Raw genomic sequence first — 23959 nt, forward strand, 5'->3', positions numbered from 1 at the left:
TGCCTGCAGGTCTTTAACTGAAGGAACAGAACTGAAAGTAGTACAATTCCAGGGATCTGCGTATGAATAGTAATTATCTGAATTGCCCAGTTTAAAAAGGAGACCTCCTTTAAAAAATCCAATTTATTGCATCCTCCCAGCCATAGCAGAATTAATGTTTGGTTCCACCATCATGACCAAGAAGAACCAGGGTGGCCTCATGTGAGCCACGGAGGAGGAAGAGGAGGAGGGGAAAAACCAAGGTTTCCGGATGGCAGTACCAGCAACTAGCCCTCAAGACCAGTCAGAGCCATCAACCTCTTGTCTGCTGTGGACAAACCAGCTCCCTCCAAGTCTTGATTCCTGCTGAAAATAACAACCCATCAGAACTTGGGAGCTTTTCCTCTTGCAGACCCTGCCAGCGGTCTCCCCACCTTGCTGCCAATTCATAGCAAGGAAAGGAAGCCCTCTCCTTAGAAGGCAGGAAGGGGGAAAGAAAGAATTAGGGGGATCTCAAGTGTTTGGGAATCCCCAGCTGCCAAGAGTCATCAGTGCTATTCGCGGGAGGCTCATTTGCCCCCTGCCATGATTTTGAGGTATTGAAGGGCATTGCGGGCAGCATCCGCCCGGGCCGCATGGCGAGAGGTGGCTGAGCCGTGGCACACGGTGGTCGGCTGCGTAGAGAGTTCCACCAAGCACTGATACAGCCCACTCAGGCTCATCTCATCTGTGGGGAGAATCAAGAGACATCGATCTCAGTTAGCAAACTGAGAAACATAAATTCACATATTTAAAGGGAGAAGACACAGGCAAGGGAGATTTTCAGATGAGATCAGGGGTGGGTGGCCCAAGCAAGCGATCACATTCGTAACATGTACTTGCCAGACCATCCAAGCCCGTTTGTCATCTAACTTGTATGTAAAATTGCCAATGAAGAAGAGCCCATGACTCTCAGAGATGCAAAAGGACTGCCCCATCCTCTTTAGGTCTGTGCTTCAAGATCCCTTACCAATATCGAGGTAGCTGATGTCAAAACTCTGCTCTTCCGAGAGCTCCTCCAAGAGGCTGCAGAAACCAGCATTCAGCACCCCAAGGGGATTGCTCTTCAGGTGCAAAATCTTTTCTCCAGCTGAGTTGCGCAAAGAGTCCCAGGTGCAGCCGGACCCTCGCCCTTTCACGCCATCCATTTTGTTTCCTGCGGTCTGAGAAGCGGAATGAGGGGGAGAGATTGGGTAAAGAGAACCGGGAAGACTGGATTCATTTTCAAACAACCACAGGAAGGCAAATGACACCTCCCAGATCAGTACTTCAAAAAATCGCTATTTCCGTCAAAGTTACTTTAGTTTAAGTAATACCCGCTCTCAACCCTGCACCTTGTTCCAAGGGCAGGTCCATAGCTCACTGATGGAACACATATATTAGTGGTTCTCAACCTGGGGTCCCCAGATGTTTTTGGCCTACAGCTCCCAGAAATCCTAGCCAGTTTACCAGCTGTTAGGATTTCTGGGAGTTGGAGGCCAAAAACATCTGGGGACCCCAGGTTGAGAACCACTTACATATATGCTTTGCAGGCCAAAGTCCCCAAGTTCTGCTAAGGCTCCCATCTCAAACTCTCAAGATAAACACAAAGACCTTCCCTAAAATATCATTACTGGAACCAATTTCCCACAAGGATATTTTTTAAGTGGCCTATCAACAACTTTGATTGGAAATGGAGTTCAGTCCCAAAGTATCTTTATCCAAGATAGAACAACCGGGCTTTAGCACAGCTGGTTAATCGCCAGCAGCAATAGATCTTTCGAATAAAAGGTTGCCAGTTCGAAGCTGAGGCCAGAGTAAGCACCCGAACTTCAGCCCAGCTTACTGTCCACCTAAGCCAGTGGTTCTCAACCTGTGGGTCCCCAGATGTTTTGGTCTTCAACTCCCAGAAATCCAAAACAGCTGGTAAACTGGCTGGGATTTCTTGGAGGTGTAGGTCAAAACACCTGGGGACACACAGGTTGAGAACCACTGACCTAAGCAGTTTGAAAACAACTGTGATATCTGAGTAGAGAAATTAGGCACCACTTAAGTGGGAAGGAATTGAATAGCACCATAAAGGAAATACCAGAAAAATGCCGGCAATCGGAGGAAGTTTGTGATCAAGGCTTTTTAGCATAGAGCATGGAGTGACAGCACCCTCCTGTGGCCAAAATTGAGTACAACCTCCAGGACATCAAAGATTGGGGGGATGCCTTTATCTGCTGTCTGTTTTGTCTGTTTAACAACATTGAATGTTTGCCGTGTATGTGTTCTGTGTTCTCTCCGGAGTCCCCTTCAGGGTGAGAAGGGCAGAAAATAACTGCTGTTAATTAATTAATAAATAAATTTATAGTGCAACCCTATGACACAATCAGTCCAAAGCATTCTATTTGGGGCTCTTACAAGACTCCCTGTCATGGGCACACAAATCCATAGACGTCCATTAGCAGGTATTGAAAGATGCCAAGTAACTGCAGCTCCTATCTGCTCACATCACTTGCTTTTCATCCACTCCCAGAATTTGGTTGTGGAGGATTTCCCAGCTCTTTTGGGCAGATACTCAGGGCATCTGGGGGTGCTATAAAAATGCCTCTCTTCCAAGGTTTTGTGTAGCTTTCCTACATCAAGACAAGGACCCACATAGATCCTAGCCTTGTTTTGGGTCCCTAAATAAATTGCCAATGCAACCAGAAGGAGTTCTAGACTCTACGGCTAGTGACAGAATTACTCAGTGGAGAATTATCCATCTACCACCCTTCTCTTCATCGTACTGCTTTCTATTAACATCCTTGTGCCCTTTGTGTTCCCTTTTCCATCAGGCAATGACATTTCAAAAGGATGTGGGTAGGTGAATTCGCTATCATTACAGATTCCTGTTTCTGGGGCAAACCGCTTGCCTCCTGGGCTCCAACAATGGTTAAATTGGATTTTCCAAATCAATTGCCACTGCCTCTTGTTTAAAACCCATCTTGTGATGTCTAAACTATTCTTAGAAAGCCTGGCGCTTAAAGTTTATCTCAGTAGGGTGATTAACCCACTTTGTGTTTGGTGGTTCAGAGAGCATTGAGTTTCTAAGTCTTCCCGACCAAGTGAGCTCTGATGTGTACCATTAATCTGAAACAAGGTTATCATACCTCCATTGATTCTACTCATTTTGCCCTCAAGAGGGTCCATCCTGCCCATCAAGATTTGGAGAATCTCCTGTTCTTTGTAGTCTCCCAAGTCTTGCCTCTCTATTGCCTCAGCATCCCCCTTCCTTCTTATGTTATGTTTTATTGTGATATGTTTTTATTTGGTTTGGTTTTGTTTTGATTTTATCTTATTGTGTAATGTTTTTAACTCTCTGCTCTCTGGGCTTGTCCCTTTGTAAGTCGCCCCGAGTCCTTTCAGGAAGATAATATTATTTTATAATAATAATAATAATAATAATAATAATTATTATTATTATTATTACTCCAATTTCCTGTCTCAAAACCTTCCTTGCTGCTACTTTTATTAGGAACTTCCAGCCCAGTGGTTCTCAACCTGTGGGTCCCCAGGTGTTTTGGCCTACAACTCCCAGAAATCCCAGCCAGTTTACCAGCTGTTAGGATTTCTGGGAGTTGAAGGCCAAAACATCTGGGGACCCACAGGTTGAGAACTCATCTCCATTCCTAAGCCGAAGAGCCGCCGTTGTCCGTAGACACCTCCAAGGTCATGTTGCTGGCATGACTGCATGGAGCGCTGTTACTTTCCCACAGAAGCAGTACCTATTGATCTACTCACATTTGAATGTTTTCAAACTGCTAGGTTGGCAGAAGCTGGGGCTAACAGTGGAAGCTCACTCTGCTCCCTGGATGTAAACTGCCGACCTTTTGGTCAGCAAGTTCAGCAGCTCAGTAGTTTAACCCACCGCCACCAGGGGGCCTATTGGTGAATATATAGATATACACAAATTAATTCATGAGCATCACAGTTCGGGGTCTTTAAACCCTTAGGTTTGGTTGGTGCAGACCTGCTCTATATAGCTCTGGATGGCTGGTTGATCTGTGGAACATGCCTGACTGCAGTACAGCTGGGCTGGTTCTTGCTGAAGTCAGGAGACTTTGTCGCCTAGAAACCAGATAATGCTTCAGAATTAGGGCAGAGAGCACAGAACCTTGACCACTGACCTCACAATGACTAGGATGGAGGCTTGCACAGGACACTTTGGACATGCTTTCTTAAAGCAGGGCTGTCTTGAGGGCCACATCAGCTTTATGGTTACCTTCAAAGGGCTGCTGAATCCATAGAGAAAAAATCCATGGAAACAGAGGGCCAACTATCTTTTTTTAAACATAACCGTCAGTGCTGTTTACTTTTTACCCAGTTCAGGTGCTCAGATGCTACTAAATGACAACTCCCATCACTTTTGATTATCTGCCATGCAAACTGGAAATAACAGGTTTTTTTTTTTTTTGTCATGTCAGGAGCGACTTGAGAAACTGCAAGTCGCTTCTGGTGTGAGAGAATTGGCCGTCTGAAGGACGCTGCCAAGGGGACGCCTGGATGAATTGATGTTTTTATCATCCTTGTGGGAGGCTTCTCTCATGTCCCCGCATGAGGAGCTGGAGCTGATAGAGGGAGCTCATTCGCCTCTCCCCGGATTTGAACCTGCGACTTGTCGGTCTTCAGTCCTGCCTGCACAGGGGTTTAACCCCCTGTGCCACCAGGGGCTCCAATAATAGGAATTGCAACCCAATCACACTTATGGCTCTGAGGTTTGGAAAGGGTTAGAGGACATTATAAAGCCAGACATCATATCCACAAGACTTGTATCTAAATGCAAACCCCACTCTCCTGACTAAACAGACAAAACTGCAGCTTTCCAGATGTCATTGTGTCACAACTCCCACCAGCTCTAGCCATAATATCTAATAACGAGGAATACAGAAGTTGTAGCCCAGCATCTGGAGAGCCACATAAAATGACATGGAAGTACAGATTTGGCCCACAGTCTTAGGTTTGACACATCATCATCATCATCATCATCCAGTACAATCCAAAAAGGTAAAACCAATCTATATACATAAAAATGTAATGTTCGTTTGTGGGATTAACATAACTTAAAAACCACTGGATGAATTGACACAAAATTTGGACACAATACACCTATCAGGCCAACAAGTGACCATCAGTCATAAAAACACTGAAAAACACAGCAGAAGGGACTTAAAAAGCCAAAAAACAAAAAATTACATTACAACGCATGCACAAACCACATACATACACAAACACACATATACACAAACATACACACACTCATATACACACATGCAAAACACATATACACATTCAACGTGTGGCAGGGGACAGCTAGTAGCATATAAAAACAACACTTTAAAACTCAGAACAATGTCCATTAACCTATGGTGACAACTGCCATAAGACATGGCCAAACTATAAACAAGACAAGGGAATGGGATCGTGCAAACTTTGGCTAAGGAACAAGGGCATGTGATGAAAGTGCAGTGCTGTGTCACTAACTGTGGACCATTGGGGCTAGACATTTTCAAAGGCTTGTTTAAACATCCAAGTCTTCAAATCCCTATGGAAGGAGGACGGTGTGGGAGCCTACTGCTTACAGCATCACAACATTTGCCTCCGAGTACTGCCTCACTGTCTAGAAGCCACTTCCAATGTGGGATTCTTTGTCGAGTCTGATTCACCCCTCTTAGAGGCCCACCTAAGGCACCCAGACTGGTCCTACGGAGTGGATCTCTCTCCTGCCCTGCCCAGACTCACAATAGAGAACTGGTCCTCCTCCACTTCAGCCTCACTGCCTTCTCGAGGGTCCAGAGGCACGTTGTGGATTCGCACCAGCATCTTGGCTGCAGCGTTCCTCTTTGCCAACTTTTTGGAAGTGCCGCTGCCTGGTGGGAGAAGGAAGAAAGAGTGAGATGGCGATTCAAAGATGGTGTGGATATGTTCTGCATTTCTTCAATTCTAAGATGCTATCCATGGTAAGGTGAACCCTAATTTTAGTATCACCGACAGAAAAAAAGCTTTATATATAGAAAAAAAGACCTGTATTTCTAAGAAACGCCCACTTTTAGGGATGTTTATATGAAGGAAAAGGTACATCTTAGAAATTGAAAATATAGTAATTGCAGGGACATCCGTTGAAAGAAAGAACCTATGAGAAAGGATTGATGGCTGTTTGGAAACCTAGGTATTTCTAGCCTGCCATGAACTGTGCCAGTTTTCTTCCAGGCACAATTCAAAGTGCTGGTTATGACCTTTAAAGCCCTATACAACTCAGGTCCAGGTTATTTGGCAGATTGTATCCCCTGTGATGAACTTGCCCGGGCCCTGAGGTCCTCAGGGGAGAACTTTCTCTCAGCCCCACCTCCATTACAAGCTCGGTTGATAGGGAGAAGAGAGAACAGGGACTTTTTGGTGGCTGCCCCTCAAACCCCAGGAAGCTAGAATGGCCCGCTTCCACCTATCCTTCTGATGGCAGGCTAAGAAGGAGATTTTTAAGATCAAGTCAGGAGGTGTTGTGGTTTTAGCTAAGAATAGGTTTGTAATTGGTTTTAAGGATTGTTGCTGTTTATTTTTAATAGAGTTATTAATTAATTCTGTACAATGGAGGACCTTCTTGCGGCAACACCGGAGGCACTCCAAGTGGCCAGATACTGGTCAAAGGACATTTAACCAACTACCAAGTTTGCAAAATCTGTGTGTGTTTTTTTTTCTTCTTTTTAATCTGTGTATTTGTTTTGTTCTGTTAGAATTGTAACACAATGGTATGGTTGCTGATGACACGATAAATAAATAATTAATTCTATTTTAAGGTTTGCACAGTTTTAGGTTTTAAATTGTATTGTTTTCATTGTGAGCCATTTTAAGTGTTTATTTTAAAGAAAGAAAAAGTGAGATACAAATACAAATAAAAATAATGTATATATTTCATCACCCACCCATGCTGTTTAGCCCCAAAGTTTCAGAAGTATGGTAAACATATGCATGTTGCTTTTACTTGCTTATCGTTTACTTGTACAAGCTGGACAACTTAGCTTGACCTGGCCCAGAATGATTGCAGTCCTCCCACTCTAGACAGATAGTGTTGGAGGAAGCAATGTCTCAAGCCTCCTCCATGTGATGTTTGTCTATTTTATAATAATGTTTTACTAGTATGTCATTTTGTAACCTGAAGTGAATGTCTTGTTTGTAGCTTGCAGTTACCTTGTACTGAAGCAGTGGGAGGGGCTGCGATCATGTGACTGACAGTTTAGCATGTTCAGTTTTAAAAGGAATGACAGTTAGAGAAGTCAGTTGAGCTTTGAACCTGTTAGAGAATGTCTGTTGAGCTTGGAGTCAGCTGGAGCGTAGAAGTCCTTATGCAGAAGCTAATGTTAGGAGCTAGTAAATGGTTAAGGCTTGTGTTGTCTTTGAAAGTGAACTCTTATTGAGGAGAGCTCAGTTGTGAAGAAACAGTTAAAAGCAGTGGTTCTCACCTTTCCTAATGCCACAACCCCTTAATACAGTTCCTCATGTTGTGGTGACACCCAACCATGCCATTATTTTCGCTGGTATTTCATAACTGTAATTTTGCTACAGTTATGAATCGTAATGTAAATATCTGTTATGAAGGATGTATTTTTATTCACTGGACCAAATTTGGCAAAAAATACCCAATACGCCCAAATTTGAATACTGGTGGGGTTAGGGGATTAATTTTGTCATTTGGGAGTTATAGTTGCTGGGATTTATAGTTCACCTACAATCAAAGAGCATTCTGAACTCCACCAACAATGGAATTGAACCAAACTTGGCACGCAGAACTCCCATGACCAACAGAAAATACTGGAAGGGTTTGGTGAGCATTGACCTTGAGTTTTGGAGTTGTAGTTCACCTACACCCAGAGAGCACTGCGGACTCAAACAATGATGCATCTTGACCAAACTTGGCATGAATACCCAATATGCCCAAATGTGAACACTGGTGGAGTTTGGGGAAAATAGACCTTGACATTTGGGAGTTGCACTAGTTGATGGGATTTATAGTTCACCTACAATCAAAGAGCGCTCTGAATCACACCAATGATAGAAATGGGCCAAACTTCCCACACAGAACCCCCATAACCATCAGTAAATACTGGAGGGGTTTGGGATGAACTGACAGTGATTTAGCAGAGATGTAGTTCACCTACATGTAGAGAGCACTGTGAACCCAAACGACTATGCCAAAGGGATTCTTAAGACCATGAGAAATATGAGTTTTCTAATGGTCTTTGGCGACCCCTTTGAAACCCTCTCGTGACCCCCCCGCCCCCGGGGTCCCGACCCCCAGGTTGAGAAACACTGAGTTAAAGTTTATATGTTTTAAGATATAAACTCTTCAAACGTTTTTGAAGTTTTTAACCCTCAAAAGAAATGTGCCTGCATCATTAAATACATGAAGTTATAAGTAAATAAACATCGTTATTCTGCCTGAATCTTTGCCTGCCCAAAGCATCAAATAAACTCAAGGAATACTCCTCTCAAACTCTGCTTACCCCTGATGGGTTGCGATCCTAATAAGAGGGACACTTTTGCCCCTACACTAACAGGTCGTGATCCATCCATTATTCCCAATAGATAGCCCTCAATTCTAGTTGTCCTCATCAACCCCTACTGAGCCCTCGTGACTGGAATAACTTCACTGCACAGGCAAGTGCATACACAACTCAAACTACGGTCTCTAAGTCTTCTGTACCCCAAGCTTGTAGTTTTTTCCTCTGTATCTCACCACACTCTACCCTGCCACTGGTTGACCAAACATATTCTCCACCCTAGGCCTGCTTTCCAGTACCTATTTCAATGAATCTTTCGACGCGGCAGGTCATGGTAAATTCCTTGCGGTGTGCTGGTCCTGATTCCTGAGTGACAGTGTATTCAGGCAAACGCCAGCCCTTCTGCACTACCAGCTCCTGGATAATGGGACAAAAAGAGACAGAACACTCTAAAAAGCCATCCACCCCCAGATTCATAGAGGGCATTTATTTATTTATTTATTTATTTATTTATTGTGTCAGGAGCAGACCAAACAGTTGTGTTGCATTTTTTAACAAACAACCAAACAAAACACAAAGTTTGCAAGCTTGATAGTTGATTAAATCTCCTTTGACCAGTAACTGGCCACTTGGAGTGCCTCTGGTGTTGCTGCAAGAAGGTCCTCCATTGTGCATGTGGCAGGGCTCAGGTTGCATTGCAGCAGGTGGTCTGTAGTTTGCTCTTCTCCACACTCACATGTCGTGGATTCCACAGAGGGCATGAGAGCTCTTAACTCCATTGTTGTATGGATACATACATAAAGCTACAGCCTATTTATACGTATTTGGAAGTAAGCCTCGTTTAACTTAGTAGGCCTATAAGAGGAATGTGGTGCAAGTGAAACTGGGCAGAAAAGTAACCCATCCTACAATCACGTAAAGACACTAGAAAGGCTCATCAGACACCCGATTACAAAACCAATCATTGAAAGTGCTGAAGTGAAGAGGAAAGGCAGCTCTCTCATATTCTCTCTTGGGAATCTAGTGATCTTTTGAAGTGAAGAGCGTGGCTTATTGCCTTTCAAAACTACAAGAACCATAGACTGTTTCTGGATAGAAATCAAGATCTCAGAAGTCTCATGAAGATTATCTATGTCTATTCCATTTCGAGTGGAATTTGACCACAAAGTAATGCTGGAAGACCTGAAGATTCCTAGAGAAGTGTTCTCATAGGGAAAAGGTGTCTCCAATGAAGCTTTCTCACCTGTCCTTGTTTCCACAACAAGCCACATTTTTCAAAATGCAATTACCACAGAAAGAGAAAGTAAGGTGAAATCTTATGACCGGGGCAAAAACAAACACAACAGAGGTGTAAACCCTCCTCTATGATATCCATAGATAGATAGATAGATAGATAGATAGATAGATATATTTGGCTGGAGTTACACTTAAAAATGTACCTGTTACGAATTATATGCAAATTCAGCTTAAGAACAAACCTACAGAACTTATCTTGTCCGTAACTTGGGGACTGCCTGTAATAAACCACATAAAACTGCCTACCTGCAGGGCCCCAACCGGATTGCACTCCGACTGCTGCGGTGATACTGGGGACTTCATTTCCATTGGGGAGCTTCTAGATAAAAGATGCCACGCGATAAGCAATTTCCCCACATTTTCTTGATGTAAAAACCACCACCCATCACCTAGTTAGAGATAGGAGGATATTTTAGACATCCTTTGTAGGGCAAGACATTGATCAATCAATCAGGATTTGGGATGCCAGACTGAAGAGGCTACTAAATAATGCCAAATAACAAAGATGGGCAAAGTCCAGTCTTGCAGTCCCTAAAACTGGCCCTTTCCAAGCAAAATGTGTGTGAATTTGCTCCTCTTGATGGTTTAAACGGACTGCAGCCCATCCACATTTGACATTTTTCAACATTTCCTAAAAACATAACTTCTGTCCACTTGTGGCTTTTCTTTTTGTTCATTTAAAATAGTCTGTGAGCCCCAGAACATTCCAGGAGCAGAAAATGGGCTTCCATAAGCACCGAAGGAACCCATCTTTGATATGCCACCACCAACTGCCTGCAATCCCAATGGCACTTCTTATTTTACACTTCTAGGATGTTGGTAGCTGCTGAAAAGGGGGCAGCCCCACCAAAACTAGAGCCTCATCTGCTATACTTTAAGCTTGGGGAAAATAAGTTGTAAGGACAGCAGGCAGAAGCAGAGGGAACATTCTGCAATAAACACCAACTTCTTTGAGTAAAGCAGCAGTATTCAAAGGGGAAACATGGAAGTACACAAGCAGCCGGAAGGTTCCAGGTAGCCCACTCCTTGTGATTCCCCTCCGGCTCTTACCTGGGTGATGCAACTGGCAAGATGGGTACAGGTGCGGCAGCTGGGATGGTGGTCTGAGCCAGGGGCTCTAGAGAGAAAGGAGAGCTTCGAAATACAAGGTGATAACATTAAAAAAGCAAGTTTCAGGGGCAAGAATTACCTGTAGTTGATTTAACTTTCCAAAATACAATAAAATAAACAAACTCCATCCCAAGTATTTATGCAGAACTTTCTTGCTCTTTGCAGATATGCTGCATCCATCCTCCCATTCCTCACCACAATTCTGCCTGCAAAACTGGCCCTTGTCCCATGGGTCTTGGCATAAAGGGATGGGGGCTATATGCAGGACCAGAAACGGTTCTGTGCCAGGGTGCGCAGCATCAGGCATGTCTCAACTTTCACTTTCTTAACAAATGTTTTCTGCCTCTCAGCATCTAGGGAAAATAACCCCTGAAATGTGTCCCAGTCCAATCCCAAGGGTGTGGGAACTGATTGTGTCATGAAGGTGGAGTGGTGATAACCTGTGTTTGTAATCCTATTTGGCTCCCCACCTGATTGGCAAAGGCAAATGCTGTTTGCTGATCAAGAACATATGCACATTACTTGGCTCGTGGAACATTTTGAGGCATTGCTTGGAATAGATTTTGGTTTCTATTAGAGAGTGTGGGTATGAAGACAGAAGGTTTAAAGGACATATCCTTGCTTGCTTCCAGTATTTGGTTGAAAACACCAAGGAAACCAATGGCCAAAACTGCATCTGATTTTTATAAATTGTGGGGAAGTCATTGTCAGAAATATTAAAAATTATTTTTTATTTTTTATTACAAAAGTGTGAGTAAAGCACTGTAAGAGTCAGTGGACCAAAGCTAGTGTTGTCCTGAGGAGAGTGAGTAGGTCAAAGCCTGTTAGAGTTAGTGGGCCAAAGCTAGTGTCACCCTGAGGAGTGTGAGGAAAACCTCTGTGTGAGAAAAGCCCCATGTGAGAAAGCTTCAGTGTGAAGGCTGCTGCCTGTAAAGCTACTATATATTTGTTTATTCGTGCTATGGAAACCTTGTTCTTGTAAATAGTGCAACTATATTATTTTACTACAAAGAAATGCCTCCTATGGAAAATATAACATTGGTCTCTGTGTTTTATTCTTTTTGTCACTGTGAGCTACTGGTAACACTACTGCTGATAAGTTTCTCTACTGTGCATTCATGGGAGGGTCTTTCGTTAATAAGCCAACTCGCCCAACAGTCACTACACTAGGCCACTTGTCTGTCTGTCTGTCTGTCTGTCTGCCTATGAGTGAAAAAGAGAACCAATTAAGTTCCTTCGATTCCTCATATTTCTTTCTGCCTTCAAGAGGTGTGCCCAACCACTCCTTATTGTGGACCTATCTTCATCTTTTTTTTTTTACTTCCCACCCACAACAACAACAGAAAAGCCCATCCCTTTTTTTGTGAACCAACTATCTTTCAACACGAAGGGGGAAAGAAAAGACACGAGAAAAAATCTTTCAGAAGATACATCTTTTTTAGGGTAGGGCTTGGGAGTGGAGGTGTCTGTAGCCTTCTGAACAATCCGGGATAGTGTCCTCCTCACCTGGCTTCCTCCATGGCAGCAGGCTCCAACATGTTTCCTCCCTTCAGAAGCCGAAGCGCCACCTCTGCTGCCTTGTGTTTGGCTGCCTTTTTGCTAGGCCCTTGGCCTGGAAAGAGGAACAGGAGAGAAAGCAGACAAGCTACAAGAACAGAAGGGTAATTTTTAAAAGTGCACCCTGACAGGGATACGTACAAAGTCCCGAGCCAAACACAGAGCCCTTTATTTTTGTATTCATGCCTTACCTTTCCTCCAAGATGGTGCATTCTCAGAGGATTCCTCGCTGTCTCCCATCCAGCCCATGGTCAAACCCAGACTTGCTTAACTTTAGCAATGCAGCTCCTCGTGTGCCGCTAGACCAACATTTCATGCAGCATTTCTCATTTATGAAACATGACAATGTAACTATTTCCTAATACCACTATGTAGCAGGATTTTTATTCCTGGGTTATAAATGTCATTTCCTAATTGGTTCTATCATAAAATACATGGAGAATGTTTATTAAACTGAAAAAAAAACTTTGTTTTTGCAGAACACCCTAAAGCACATTTTGATCTAGTTTTTCAATGACTATCTCATTGAGTTTCAACCAATTCAACATAGTTTATGGCAGACACAAAAACAAAGTTTCTGGAGTGTAACAACTACTTTCAAAGTAAGTACTGCACAATTAAGCAGGAACAGACTTTTTTCAAATTTTGTTACATGGTGTAGTACTACTGGGTCCTAATGGGTATTTCACCAGACCAGCTTTGCAGAAACAAGGAGAAACTGCAGCTACGTGACCCTATCTGGTTATCCAAACCAGATTCTTTTGAAAATTCTTTTGAATTTTCTACACTGAAAAGCCTCACTCCTCTTGAAATCAGTCCTCAGGCTGCAAAACCAGCCTATCCCCACCTCTCTTGACCATCTCATTATAGCTCTGAATACCCTCTCTCAAATACTCTTCTCGAGAGTAGCTGGTGGACATGACACTAGTTTTTTAATTCCAAGGGAACTGCTAAAAATGTTATATGGCATTATAAGGAGGCATTACTAAAATCCTGCCCATTCCCCACAAGGCATACAATGGCCATGTGAGGGGATTTTGGACTCTGTCTAATAACTCTGAGGAGGGGAGTGGGTTTAACTGACCTGAGTCTCTTTGGGGAGATAGGGCGGTATATAAATCAAGTTTTATATTATTATTATTATTATTATTATTATTATTATTATTATTATTATATTAAGCACCACAGAGAAAGGAAGCACCCCTGTTGAGCTGCTGATCTTGCTGACCAAAAGGTTGGCAGTTTGAATCTGGAGAGTGGCATGAGCCCCAGCTACTAGACCCAGCTTCTGCCAACCTAGCAGTTCGAAAACATGCAATGTGAGTAGATCAATAGGTACAGCTTCTGCGGGAACGTAAGGGCACTCCATGCAGACATACTGGCCACATGACCTTGGAGATGTCTACGGACAATGCCGGCTCTTCAGCTTAGAAATGGAGATAAGCACCACCACCCAGAGTCAGACTCAACTAGACTGAATGTCAGGGGAAACCTCTACCTTTTTACTACAGAGAAAGGAAAGGAATTTCATCCTCCTTAGAGCCCAAAAGAAGATACAAGTGAGCCTCAGGAAAAATTTATAGACACATGGCATTTTAATATTGTTATTGTGGTTTCCATGCGAACACTTTGCTTCCCTTTTAATAGTACATTCTGATTCTTATGGGATAAAGGCCTATGGTGATACGACCTGGGGAAAAAGCTGCCTTCTCCTCCTACCACCCATACAATAGTGGAAGACTAGCCACGCAGACTCTTTAATATCCACTCTGTCCATCCACTGTGGTGCTGGAGGAAAGTTCTGAGAGTGCCTTGGGACAGCGAAAAGATCCAACCAGTCCATACTTCAGGAAATAAAGCCTGACTGCTCATTGGAAGGAAGGATAGTAGAGGCCAAGATGAAGTACTTTGGCCACATCATGAGAAGAAAGGAAAGCTTAGAGAAGACAATTATGCTGGGGAAAAAGGAAGAGGGGCCGACCAAGGGCAAGATGGATGGATGGCATCCTTGAAGTGACTGGATTGACCTTGAAGGAGCTGGGGGTGGTGACGGCCGATAGGGAGCTCTGGCGTGGACTGGTCCATGAGGTTACAAAGAGTCAGAAACGACTGAACGAATGAACAACTGTCCATCAAACGTGAATGACTGCACAAAGTGGAAGATCTCCCCCCACTCCCGAAAAAATACAGAATTAGCAGTGGGTTCATCCACACATCTGTTCTTTATTGCAACTAACCAGTGCAGCTGATGTCACCGACTGTGACACGAAAGGTAAAGTTGGGCTGGTGTGCCTGTCCTTCGGCTTTCAGCAGATCGTAGACGGGGGTTTTGCCTATGCGTGTCCCATACTCTTGTAGCAGGCTGATAGGGGTCTTGCCGGGGTTGGAGGCCAGCATTTGCTCTATACTGAGAGACAAGACATAATGCTCAAGAGTCAGCCTTCCATTTGTAGTAATCCTCTTCAGTCAAACAGTGCTTTCTGAACCGTTCGCAATCCCATCTTCTACAACAGAGAAAGGGAATCTGTAGTTCTCCAGGTGCTGTTCAACTGCAACTTCCATCAGTAACAGCCAGCAGAACCATTTGCAAAGTACAATGGGAATTCAAAAAAAACAAAACCAAAAAAAAAAAAAACAACTTTTGTTCTTACATATATCTTTTCTCTCTGATTTGCATGCTTTCATCCTTCATGAATGCTAGGAGCAACTTGTTTCCAGGTTTCAATTCCTATTCTGCCATGAAACTTAGGTGCAGGCAGTCTCTCAGTCTAACTTAACTAACTGGATTGGTGTGAAGATAAGGCACAGAGAAAAGACACATACCCCATCTCAAGCACCATAATCAAACGGTATTTCCACAGTAGTCAATGTCTGCTGCAACAGCAGAACCTCCCCCTCAACTGATACCAATATCTCCTTCAACAGGCCTACAATTAAAGGTCCTCCCAGACAGCCCCGATATCTCAGGATCTGATCCCAGGTTTTCTGCTTTAAACTGGAGTCCACACTGCTAGATGATAAACAGAAAACCTGGGATAAGATCCTGGGATATAAGGCCTGTCTGGAAGGGCCCTAAGCCAATCCTTCCGCCCCATCTTGAATGCTAGGAAGGATAAGTTAGAAATATATCATGAAGAAACCCTAAGATTAACTTCCAATGATTGCTGAAAGACCGCAGCATTATTCTTGTCATTTTTATGACTATTGTGATCACAGCCAGGGATGGGAGATTTATTTTCAATATGTTCCTATAGGCAATGGGTGTCTGTGTTTCCAGGTAGGAAGAAGAACCAGAATAGAGTAAAAGTCCATCTAGCCCTGGAACTCAATTTACAAGAGCAGCCAGCTTAATGTCTTTGGGGAATGGTAAACATGGAAAGAGATAAACAGCTATCCATATAATGTGTCTCCAGAGCAGATCTTAGAAAAGTGGCCAGGCTAACTGGAGGAATTCTGGGAGTTGTAATCCAAAAATGGGAACTTTTCCATGTTCTGATTCAAGAGGTATGTTGATTTTTTTTTGTACAATACAGCAATAAAGAGCTATAAGTTCTGTGTTTTACATCAAAATGAGTGAGCAAAAGGGCCTAGTTTTATATAGATTGGATAGAAAAATTATCTGACAAACTGCAGTTCTATTTAAGCCCCGTGATGAAGTATGCCAGACTTTGAAATGTTGCACAACCCCACTCCCACTATGTACAAGTGTCTTTGTAAACATGCATAGACATATCCAAGCAATTTGGATCTGTTGCAGAGGGAAAAGTGAGGTATATACTAAATTAATAGATCAGAAAACAACTCTCTCCCCTCCTGTATTCTTTCTTATGTCACATAGAATCCACTGCACTCATAGCAAAAGGATTTCACCCCTCCCCTCTCTTTTAGAGAGGATTGGTTGCTTTCAAGTCCCTTCAAGTCCACGTCTTAAGTCACGAGAGGTGAAATGAACTGGACACTGTACATGGCTGTTGTGTACAGAGTGAGGCAAAAATCATCTATTAGATATATTTAATCATACAGTCACCTCTCCATGTTTTGTGGATTTACTTCTGTGGATTTTTCATGGATTTGATTTGAAATGTTCTCTCTAGGAGTCTCTAGGTCCTCCAGTCTGACTTCATGATCAACTCCCTCCAGTCCTGCTGGAGCACCCAAAGATTTCCAGAAAGAGTCTCTCTAGGAATGTCTAGATAGGAGCTTTCCAAACATTTCATGTTGATGACACACTTTTTAGACAGGCATCATTTTGTGACCCAGTTTTACTAGCATACTGGAGGTTACATCAACCTTGCACAATAAATAAGGACACATATATACACTGTAATAATGAAATGTATGGAGACACAACGTATATCATGAAAAACTTTCCTTTATATTTTTGAAATATATTATTTATTGCTTATTTTGCATAAACTCAGAGATTTTTCATTACATTTGTGCAACACAGCTACACACTGCAGCCAACACATTAACATGTTGCAACACACCTCTGCTTTAGATCCTCCTATGAAGTTCTATTATCAGCTTTTAGCAAAAGATGACTGTAAAGTCATGCTGGAAGACCTAGAAATCCCTAGAATTTTTTTTAATTTCTTAAATTTAAACAAATTTGTCCAAGTCTTCTCATAGGGCCCTTCCACATAGCCAAATAACCCACAATATCTGGTTTGAACTAGGTTATCTGAGTCCACATTGCCATATAATCCAGTTCGAAGTGGATTTTATACAGCTGTGTAGAAGGGGCCTTTGAGGAAAAATATATAGTAATTTCTTTATTTATGGTTTTTCACTTTCACGGGCTCCTGTGCCCCTAACTCCAGGAAATACAGAGGACTGCAATACAACTTTGTAATGTATTTATTTATTTACCACATTTATAGCCTGCCCTTCTCAACCCCGAAGGGGACTCAGGGCAGCCTTACGAAGGCAACAATTCAATGTCATATATTAATACATTGGTAAATATACAAAAATATTAAAACCAAACCCATTAAAAACATGACATTAAAACACCAATTAAAATCACATGTAATAATTGTAATGTAACAACAACAACAAAAATAAATAAATAAATGAGTGAAACATGTTTTTCACCATTGGTCCCTGCCAATGGACTTCTGCTTCATGTGTTTTGGCTCCTTTCCTCTTTGCTTTAGCCTCACAAATGACTAACCCAAGGTCACCCAGACCCCTTCTACACTACCATATAATCTAGTTGAAAGCAGATGATCTGGATTTTATATGGTAGTGTAGAAGGGGTCCCACTGAGCTCCAGGGATGCATCTACATAGCAGAATTAATGTGGTTTGGTCTCACTGGAATTGCCCGGGCTCTGGACCCCTTCATACAGCCATATAACACAGAATATCAAGGCAGATAATCCACAATTATGGAGCCCATGGTGGCGCAGTGGGTTAAACCCCTGTGCCGGCAGGACCGAAGACCGACAGGTCGCAGGTTCGAATCTGGGAAGAGCGCGGATGAGTTCCCTCTATCAGCTCCAGCTCCTCACGTGGGGACATGGGAGAAGCCTCCCACAAGGATGATAACACATCAAAACATCCAGGCGTCCCCTGGGCAACGTCCTTGCAGACAGCCAATTCTCTTACACCAGAAGTGACTTGCAGTTTCTCAAGTTGCTCCTGACACAACAAAAAAAATTACGCAATATCTGCTTTGAACTGGGTTATCTGAGGGGCCTAGGCCTTTCCACACACCCATATATCCCAGAATATCAAGGCAGAAAATCTTACAATATCTGCCCCTTCCACACAGCTGAATAAAACCACACATTTTCTGCTTTAAACTGGAATATATAGCAGTGTGGACTCAGATAACCCAGTTCAAAGCAGATATTGTGGGTTTTTTTCTGCCTTGATATAGGGTTTAGTGGAAGGGCCCATAGACTGAATGGGAGTGTGGACTCAGCTAACCCAATTCAAAGCAGATATTGTAGGTTATTCTGCCTTGATATTCTGGATTATATGTCTATGTGGAAGGGCCCTAACTTATCTGAGTCCACACTGCCATATATTCCAGTTCACAGCAGATAATGTGGGATTTCATGTGGGTGTGCTCTGTGGGGACCTGAATCCGCATCTCCCAGATTTTAGGGGATGGGAAGAAGGCTGCCTCTGAACCTCTCTAACCAATGGCAGGGAACAGGCCTAAATAAAGAGGGCGACCCCACGGGGGCCTTCCCGCTCTCCTAGCAACGCGTTACTAAGTGGGGCCTCGCGGGCACGGGTGTAGCCTAGCAACGGCGTTCCAAAGGGGCGGGGCGTGTCCCCTGGCAACAAACCCGCGCGGCGCGTCCTTCACCTGCCGCCGCCGCCGCCGCTCCTCGCGTTCCCGCAAGGCTCCTCCGCCTCCTCCTCGCTCATTCCCTCCTCCTGCCCCGCCGCCGCCACCACAACGCTTGCCGCCCTCCAGCCCGGCTGACAATGGCCGGGAAAGAGGAAGCCACGGCCCCGCGTCGCCTCCACCGCCTCCACGCCCGGCGAGGCGCATCCTGGAAGATGGAGTCCGCACCCGGCTCCCGGCCCTCGAGCCACATCAGCTGAAGAACTACAACACCCACAAGGCCTTTCGGCCGCGGAGAGCGGCTTTTCTCAGTGTCGACGCGCGAAACTCGTTCGCGCTGCATGCTGGGAGTAGTAGTCTCCTAAGCGTGTAACTCAGGCATGGGCAAACTTGGGCCCTCCAGGTGTTTTGGACTTCAACTCCCACAATTCCTAACAGCCGATAGGCTGTTAGGAATTGTGGGAGTTGAAGTCCAAAACACCTGGAGGGCCCAAGTTTGCCCATGCCTGCTGTAATTTATTAGCCAGGATTCGTTGCCTAATTGGAGATTAAGAAATGCAGTTTGAGACCACTGGAACTGCCAGGGCTGGATGCTATAGAGTCCTGGGAGTTATAGTTTGGTGAGGCACCAGCCCTCTTTGGCAGAGAAGCCTCAAAGGACAATTCTGAGCCATGGAAGTGCAAGTGCATGAATTAGGGCCTCCCCACACTTGAGGATCATAATAAATTGTGGCACGTTCTTGATGGTATGGGCATACCAAATCACCTTATCTTTCTCCTGAGGAATCTGTATAAGGACCAAGTAGCAACAGTCAGAACTGAGTGACCATGGAACAACAGACTGGTTCAAGATTGGGAAAGGCGTACGGCAGGGTTGTCTACTCGCACCCAACCTATTCAACTTGCATGCAGAACACATCATGCAATGTGCAGGGCTTGACGAATGCAAGGCTGGGGTAAAAATTGCTGGAAGAAACATTAACAACCTTAGGGTGGTGACGGCCGACAGGGAGCTCTGGCGTGGGCTGGTCCATGAGGTCACGAAGAGTCATAAATGACTGAATGAATGAACAACAACAAAACACACTTGAGCATTTGTCCACTTTAGTCCACTTTAAATGCTATGACTGCTTCAAGCAGAATTATTGGGCTTGCAGTTTAGGGAGGCCCAGGGCTTCTCTGGATGAGCAGTTTAAAAGCCCACTCCCTAAACTACAAATCCCAGAATTCTGCAGGAGGCAGTCGCAGTATTTAAAGTGGATTAAAGTGGATAAATGCTCAAGTGCGAGGAGACCTTTCGATGCACCCTGATGAGAGAGACGTAGTTTTAAAGGGGTATTTTCAGGGATGCTTCCAATGTCCCATATTGTCCTGATTTATTTATTTATTTAAAACATTTATATTCCGCCCTTCTCACCCAGAAGGGGACTCAGGGTAGAGCACAGCATATATATGGCAAACATGCAATGCCGGGACAAGATTTCATTATATGCATACATAAACATTAAAAAAAACATTTATTTCAATATTAAAAAAAACACTATTTAAAACCAGAGATTCTGCGTCTGGGGAGAACAAACAGTGGAAGACATTGAACATTTCTTAATTGACTGTCCAGCATACATTGAACTGCGAGACAGATATTTACATCCAATATTATCCAACTGCAGGTCCCCCAACAGAAATGATATTCTGACATCCCTCTTGAAGGTCAGGAAAGATCCAACATAATCAGAGTAAGCCTTTTTATTCTGAAAGCTATTAAGAAAAGAGCAGATTTCTTGAAAGAAGAACCAGACTTATCACCTTGTTGCCTTGTTTTTTTACTTGTGTTCTATTTTGAAATGGTCATATGACTGATCAAATAAATAAATATTATTATTATTATTACTATTTAAAATCGTCTTGGTCATCTGCGCCAAATCTAATTGGCCGGTAAAATTTCCTATTGCTTTATTGCCCTGTCCCGAAAGCTTGGTCCCACAGCCAAGTTTTTACCATCCTTCTGAAGGACAGGAGGGAGGGGCCCGATCTGATCTCACCAGGAAGGGAGTTCTATAGCTGGGGGACCATCACCGAGAAGGCCCTCTCTCTCGTCCCCACCAATCGTGCCTGTGACAATGGTGGAGAGCAGGGCCTTCCCAGAGGATCTTAATCTCCGCGATGGTTCATAGGGGGAGATGTGTTCGGACAGGTACATTGGGCCATGGTCATTTAGGGCTTTGTAGGCCAAAGCCAGCACTTTGAATTGTGCCTGGTAGCAAGCTGGCAGCCAGTGGAGCTGGCGTAACATGGGAGTTGTATGCTCCCTGTATGCCGTCCCATTCCGAGCAGTCTTCAAAGGCAACCCCATGTAGAATGCATTGCAGTAGTCTATCCTGGATGTAACAAGAGTGTGGACCACCATGACTAAGTCTGACTTCCCAAGGTACGGGTGCAACTGGCGTACAAGTTTTAATTGTGCGAAAGCTTCCCTGGCCACCGTTGTAACCTGGGATTCCAGGCTCAGTGATGAGTCCAGGAGAACTCCCAAGCTGCGAACTGCCATATGTGCCTGCTTTTGCAGAGGGCCTTTGTTTGCAGATGGTTTGGAAAAATATTGCTGCAGAGGGTAAGTTACTTTTCAAGGATAACAGTACATCAGGACAAAACTGGCTAGCTAGTTTCCCAATCGAGTTATGCTTGCAACAGAAGAACAGGTAAGACTGATTCATTTAGACAGCCAGAGTTGGAGACCAATAGATTAAAGTTGTGCCATTGTTAAGATCTCATGTGTGTCTTCATGCCTGTCAAAGTCATAGAGAGCCAATGAAATTTGTATTAGCCAGTTTAGACCAATGAAATGATTGATATTTGAACACCAATGAGAATGTGTTTTCAATTTTCTTTGAAAATGATAAAAAGGCCTTGCAACCCCATTTTAGGCTGTGACAAAACCTTTGATTGCATTTCTATATGCATTTTGATGTTATTGCTGTGGCCTACAATAAAAGTCTTTGTAGTAGGAAATTGTGGCCTCCTACTTGCATTGCTTCCTGGGCTTTTGAGTGGACACCTAAGTCGTTTGGAGTGCTAGTTGAGGCTGTGCTCTTGAAACTGAGGACAGACCACAGATTGATTCAGTAGGGCTTCTTCTTATCCCATCTCATTACAGTCTAAATCTTTTCTCCAAATAAAACAAAATGTAATGTGGCCATTCTATAGCCTTATACCTTGGCCCCTTCCACACAGCTGTATAAAATCCCACATCTGCATTGAACTGGGTTATATGACAGTGTGGACTCAGATAACCCAGTTCAAAGCAGATATTGTGGATTATCTACCTTGATATTTTGGGTTATATGGCTGTGTGGAAGAGCCCTGAGTCCACACTGCCATATAATCCAGTTCAAAGCAGATAATCTGGATTCAGGAACTGGATTACAGTGTGGATGGGGCCTTTGTGAACTCCACTGCTCTGACTTTTGAATAATAGGATTGCACTCTATATATAACTGTGCCATGTTGGCTTAGGACATTAAGACTGAGATGCCCTGCCTTAAGCAAAGCAAGATGCAGCCCCTCTTCCCATCTCAAAAGATATTTGAGCTGAAATATAATTGTAGAAAATGATACACTTATTTCTCTCTATTTGGCAGTAAGTATTTGTATTTTAAATATACTGTAAAATAACTAGCTATTTCCTCCCCTTCTGTGATGTCTAAAAACAGAGGCCTAACTCTGATGGATCACCATCATAGGCTGTCACTTGTGACTGAGTATGATTGCCTTCCAAATGTAGGGTCTTAGTGGTGGATCCGTAGGTGACTATAGAGGTATATTCTTGATTGATTTCCAGATGGAAGGCCGTCCCAATAAGGGTTGGCTTTACATGCCTTCCTCTTGGCATGTTTCTCTCTTTCACCCTCCATTCATGCTTCTTCGAATTCCCCAACATTGCTGGTCACAGCTGACCTCCAGTTAGAGCGCTCAAGGGCCAGGGCTTCCTAGTTCCCAGTTAACACAGTTTTTAAGGTTAGCTTTAAGCCCATCTTTAAATTTCTTTTCCTGCCCACCAATGTTATGTTTCCTGTTCTTGAGCTGGGAGTATAATAACTGCTTTGGGAGACAGTGATCAGGGATTCAGACAATGTGGCCAGTCCAGCAGAGTTGATGGCATAGGAGCCATCAACTCTGTTCAATGCTGGTGGTATTTGCTTCTTCTGCTCTCTGGGATTTGTCTGCTTGTCTTCCCAAGAGATTTGCAGGATTTTTCAGAGGCAATGCTGATGTTCCAGGAGTTGCATGTGACATCTGTACACAGTCCACGTTTTTCAGGCATATAGCAGGGTTGGGAGGACAATAGCTTTATAAACAAGCACTTTTATATCTCTAAGGATGTCCTGGTTCTCAATCACTCTCTGCTTCATTCAGAAAAATGCTGCACTTGCAGAGCTCAGGCGATATTTCAGTGTCAATGTTGATTTTTGTGGAGAGGTGGCTGCCAAGGTAGCGGAAATGGTCAACATTTTCTAATGTTACACCATTAAGCTGTATTTCTGGCATTGGAGAGGGATTGGCTGGTGACTGCTGGAAGAGCACTTTGGTTTTCGCGATGTTTAATGACAGGCCGAAATTCTCATATGCTTCTGCAAAGGTGTTTAGACTGGCTTGTAGGTCTTCTTCTGAATGCAGAGATGACGTTGTCATCAGCATATTGGAGTTCTATAAAAGATGTTGTTTTGACCTTGGTTTTGGCTTTCAGTCTGCTGAGGTTAAATACCTTGCAATCTGTCCAATAGGCAAGTTATTTAACCTCAGCAGACTGAAAGCCAAAAACAATGGCCACAACATGTTATAGAACTCCAATATGCTGATGATAATGTGGTCTGTGTTCATTCAGAGTACCTACAAGCCACTCTAAACATCTTTGCAGAAGCATACAAGAAGTTTGGTCTTTCACTGAACATCGAGAAAACCAAAGTGCTCTTTCAACTGGCAATGCCAGAAATACAGCTCAATGGTGTAACATTAGAAAATGTTGACCATTTCTGCTACCTTGGCAGCCACCTCTCCGCAAAAGTCAACATCGACACCGAAATACAACACCATCTGATGGATCTGATATCATTTTTGTGGCTTCTCATTTTCTCTTGCTGTTTTTTCCATCCACATGTTTCTCATATTTCTGTTCG

General features: G+C 43.5%; 1 protein-coding gene across 2 annotated transcripts; it reads right to left on the bottom strand.

Moving 5' to 3' along the window:
• Nucleotides 1–108: 108 nt before the first annotated feature.
• Nucleotides 109–18950, bottom strand: TARBP2 (TARBP2 subunit of RISC loading complex). Of its 2 annotated transcripts, none has more exons than XM_060762876.2 (9): nt 18804–18950; nt 14717–14886; nt 12429–12534; nt 10863–10946; nt 10059–10128; nt 8816–8933; nt 5764–5891; nt 989–1181; nt 109–706 (listed from the first exon to the last, which is right to left on the bottom strand). In XM_060762876.2, the coding sequence occupies exons 1-9, from the start codon at nt 18863–18865 to the stop codon at nt 549–551; spliced, it is 1089 nt and encodes a 362-aa protein (XP_060618859.2). In that variant the 5' UTR covers nt 18866–18950; the 3' UTR covers nt 109–548. The 2 variants fall into 2 exon arrangements, with proteins under 2 accessions (XP_060618859.2, XP_060618858.2); XM_060762875.2 differs by having other exon boundaries at nt 10059–10131; nt 18804–18948.
• Nucleotides 18951–23959: the final 5009 nt, after the last annotated feature.

This window comes from Anolis sagrei, chromosome 2 (genome assembly GCF_037176765.1).
Source record: "Anolis sagrei isolate rAnoSag1 chromosome 2, rAnoSag1.mat, whole genome shotgun sequence".
Classification (NCBI taxonomy): domain Eukaryota; kingdom Metazoa; phylum Chordata; class Lepidosauria; order Squamata; family Dactyloidae; genus Anolis; species Anolis sagrei.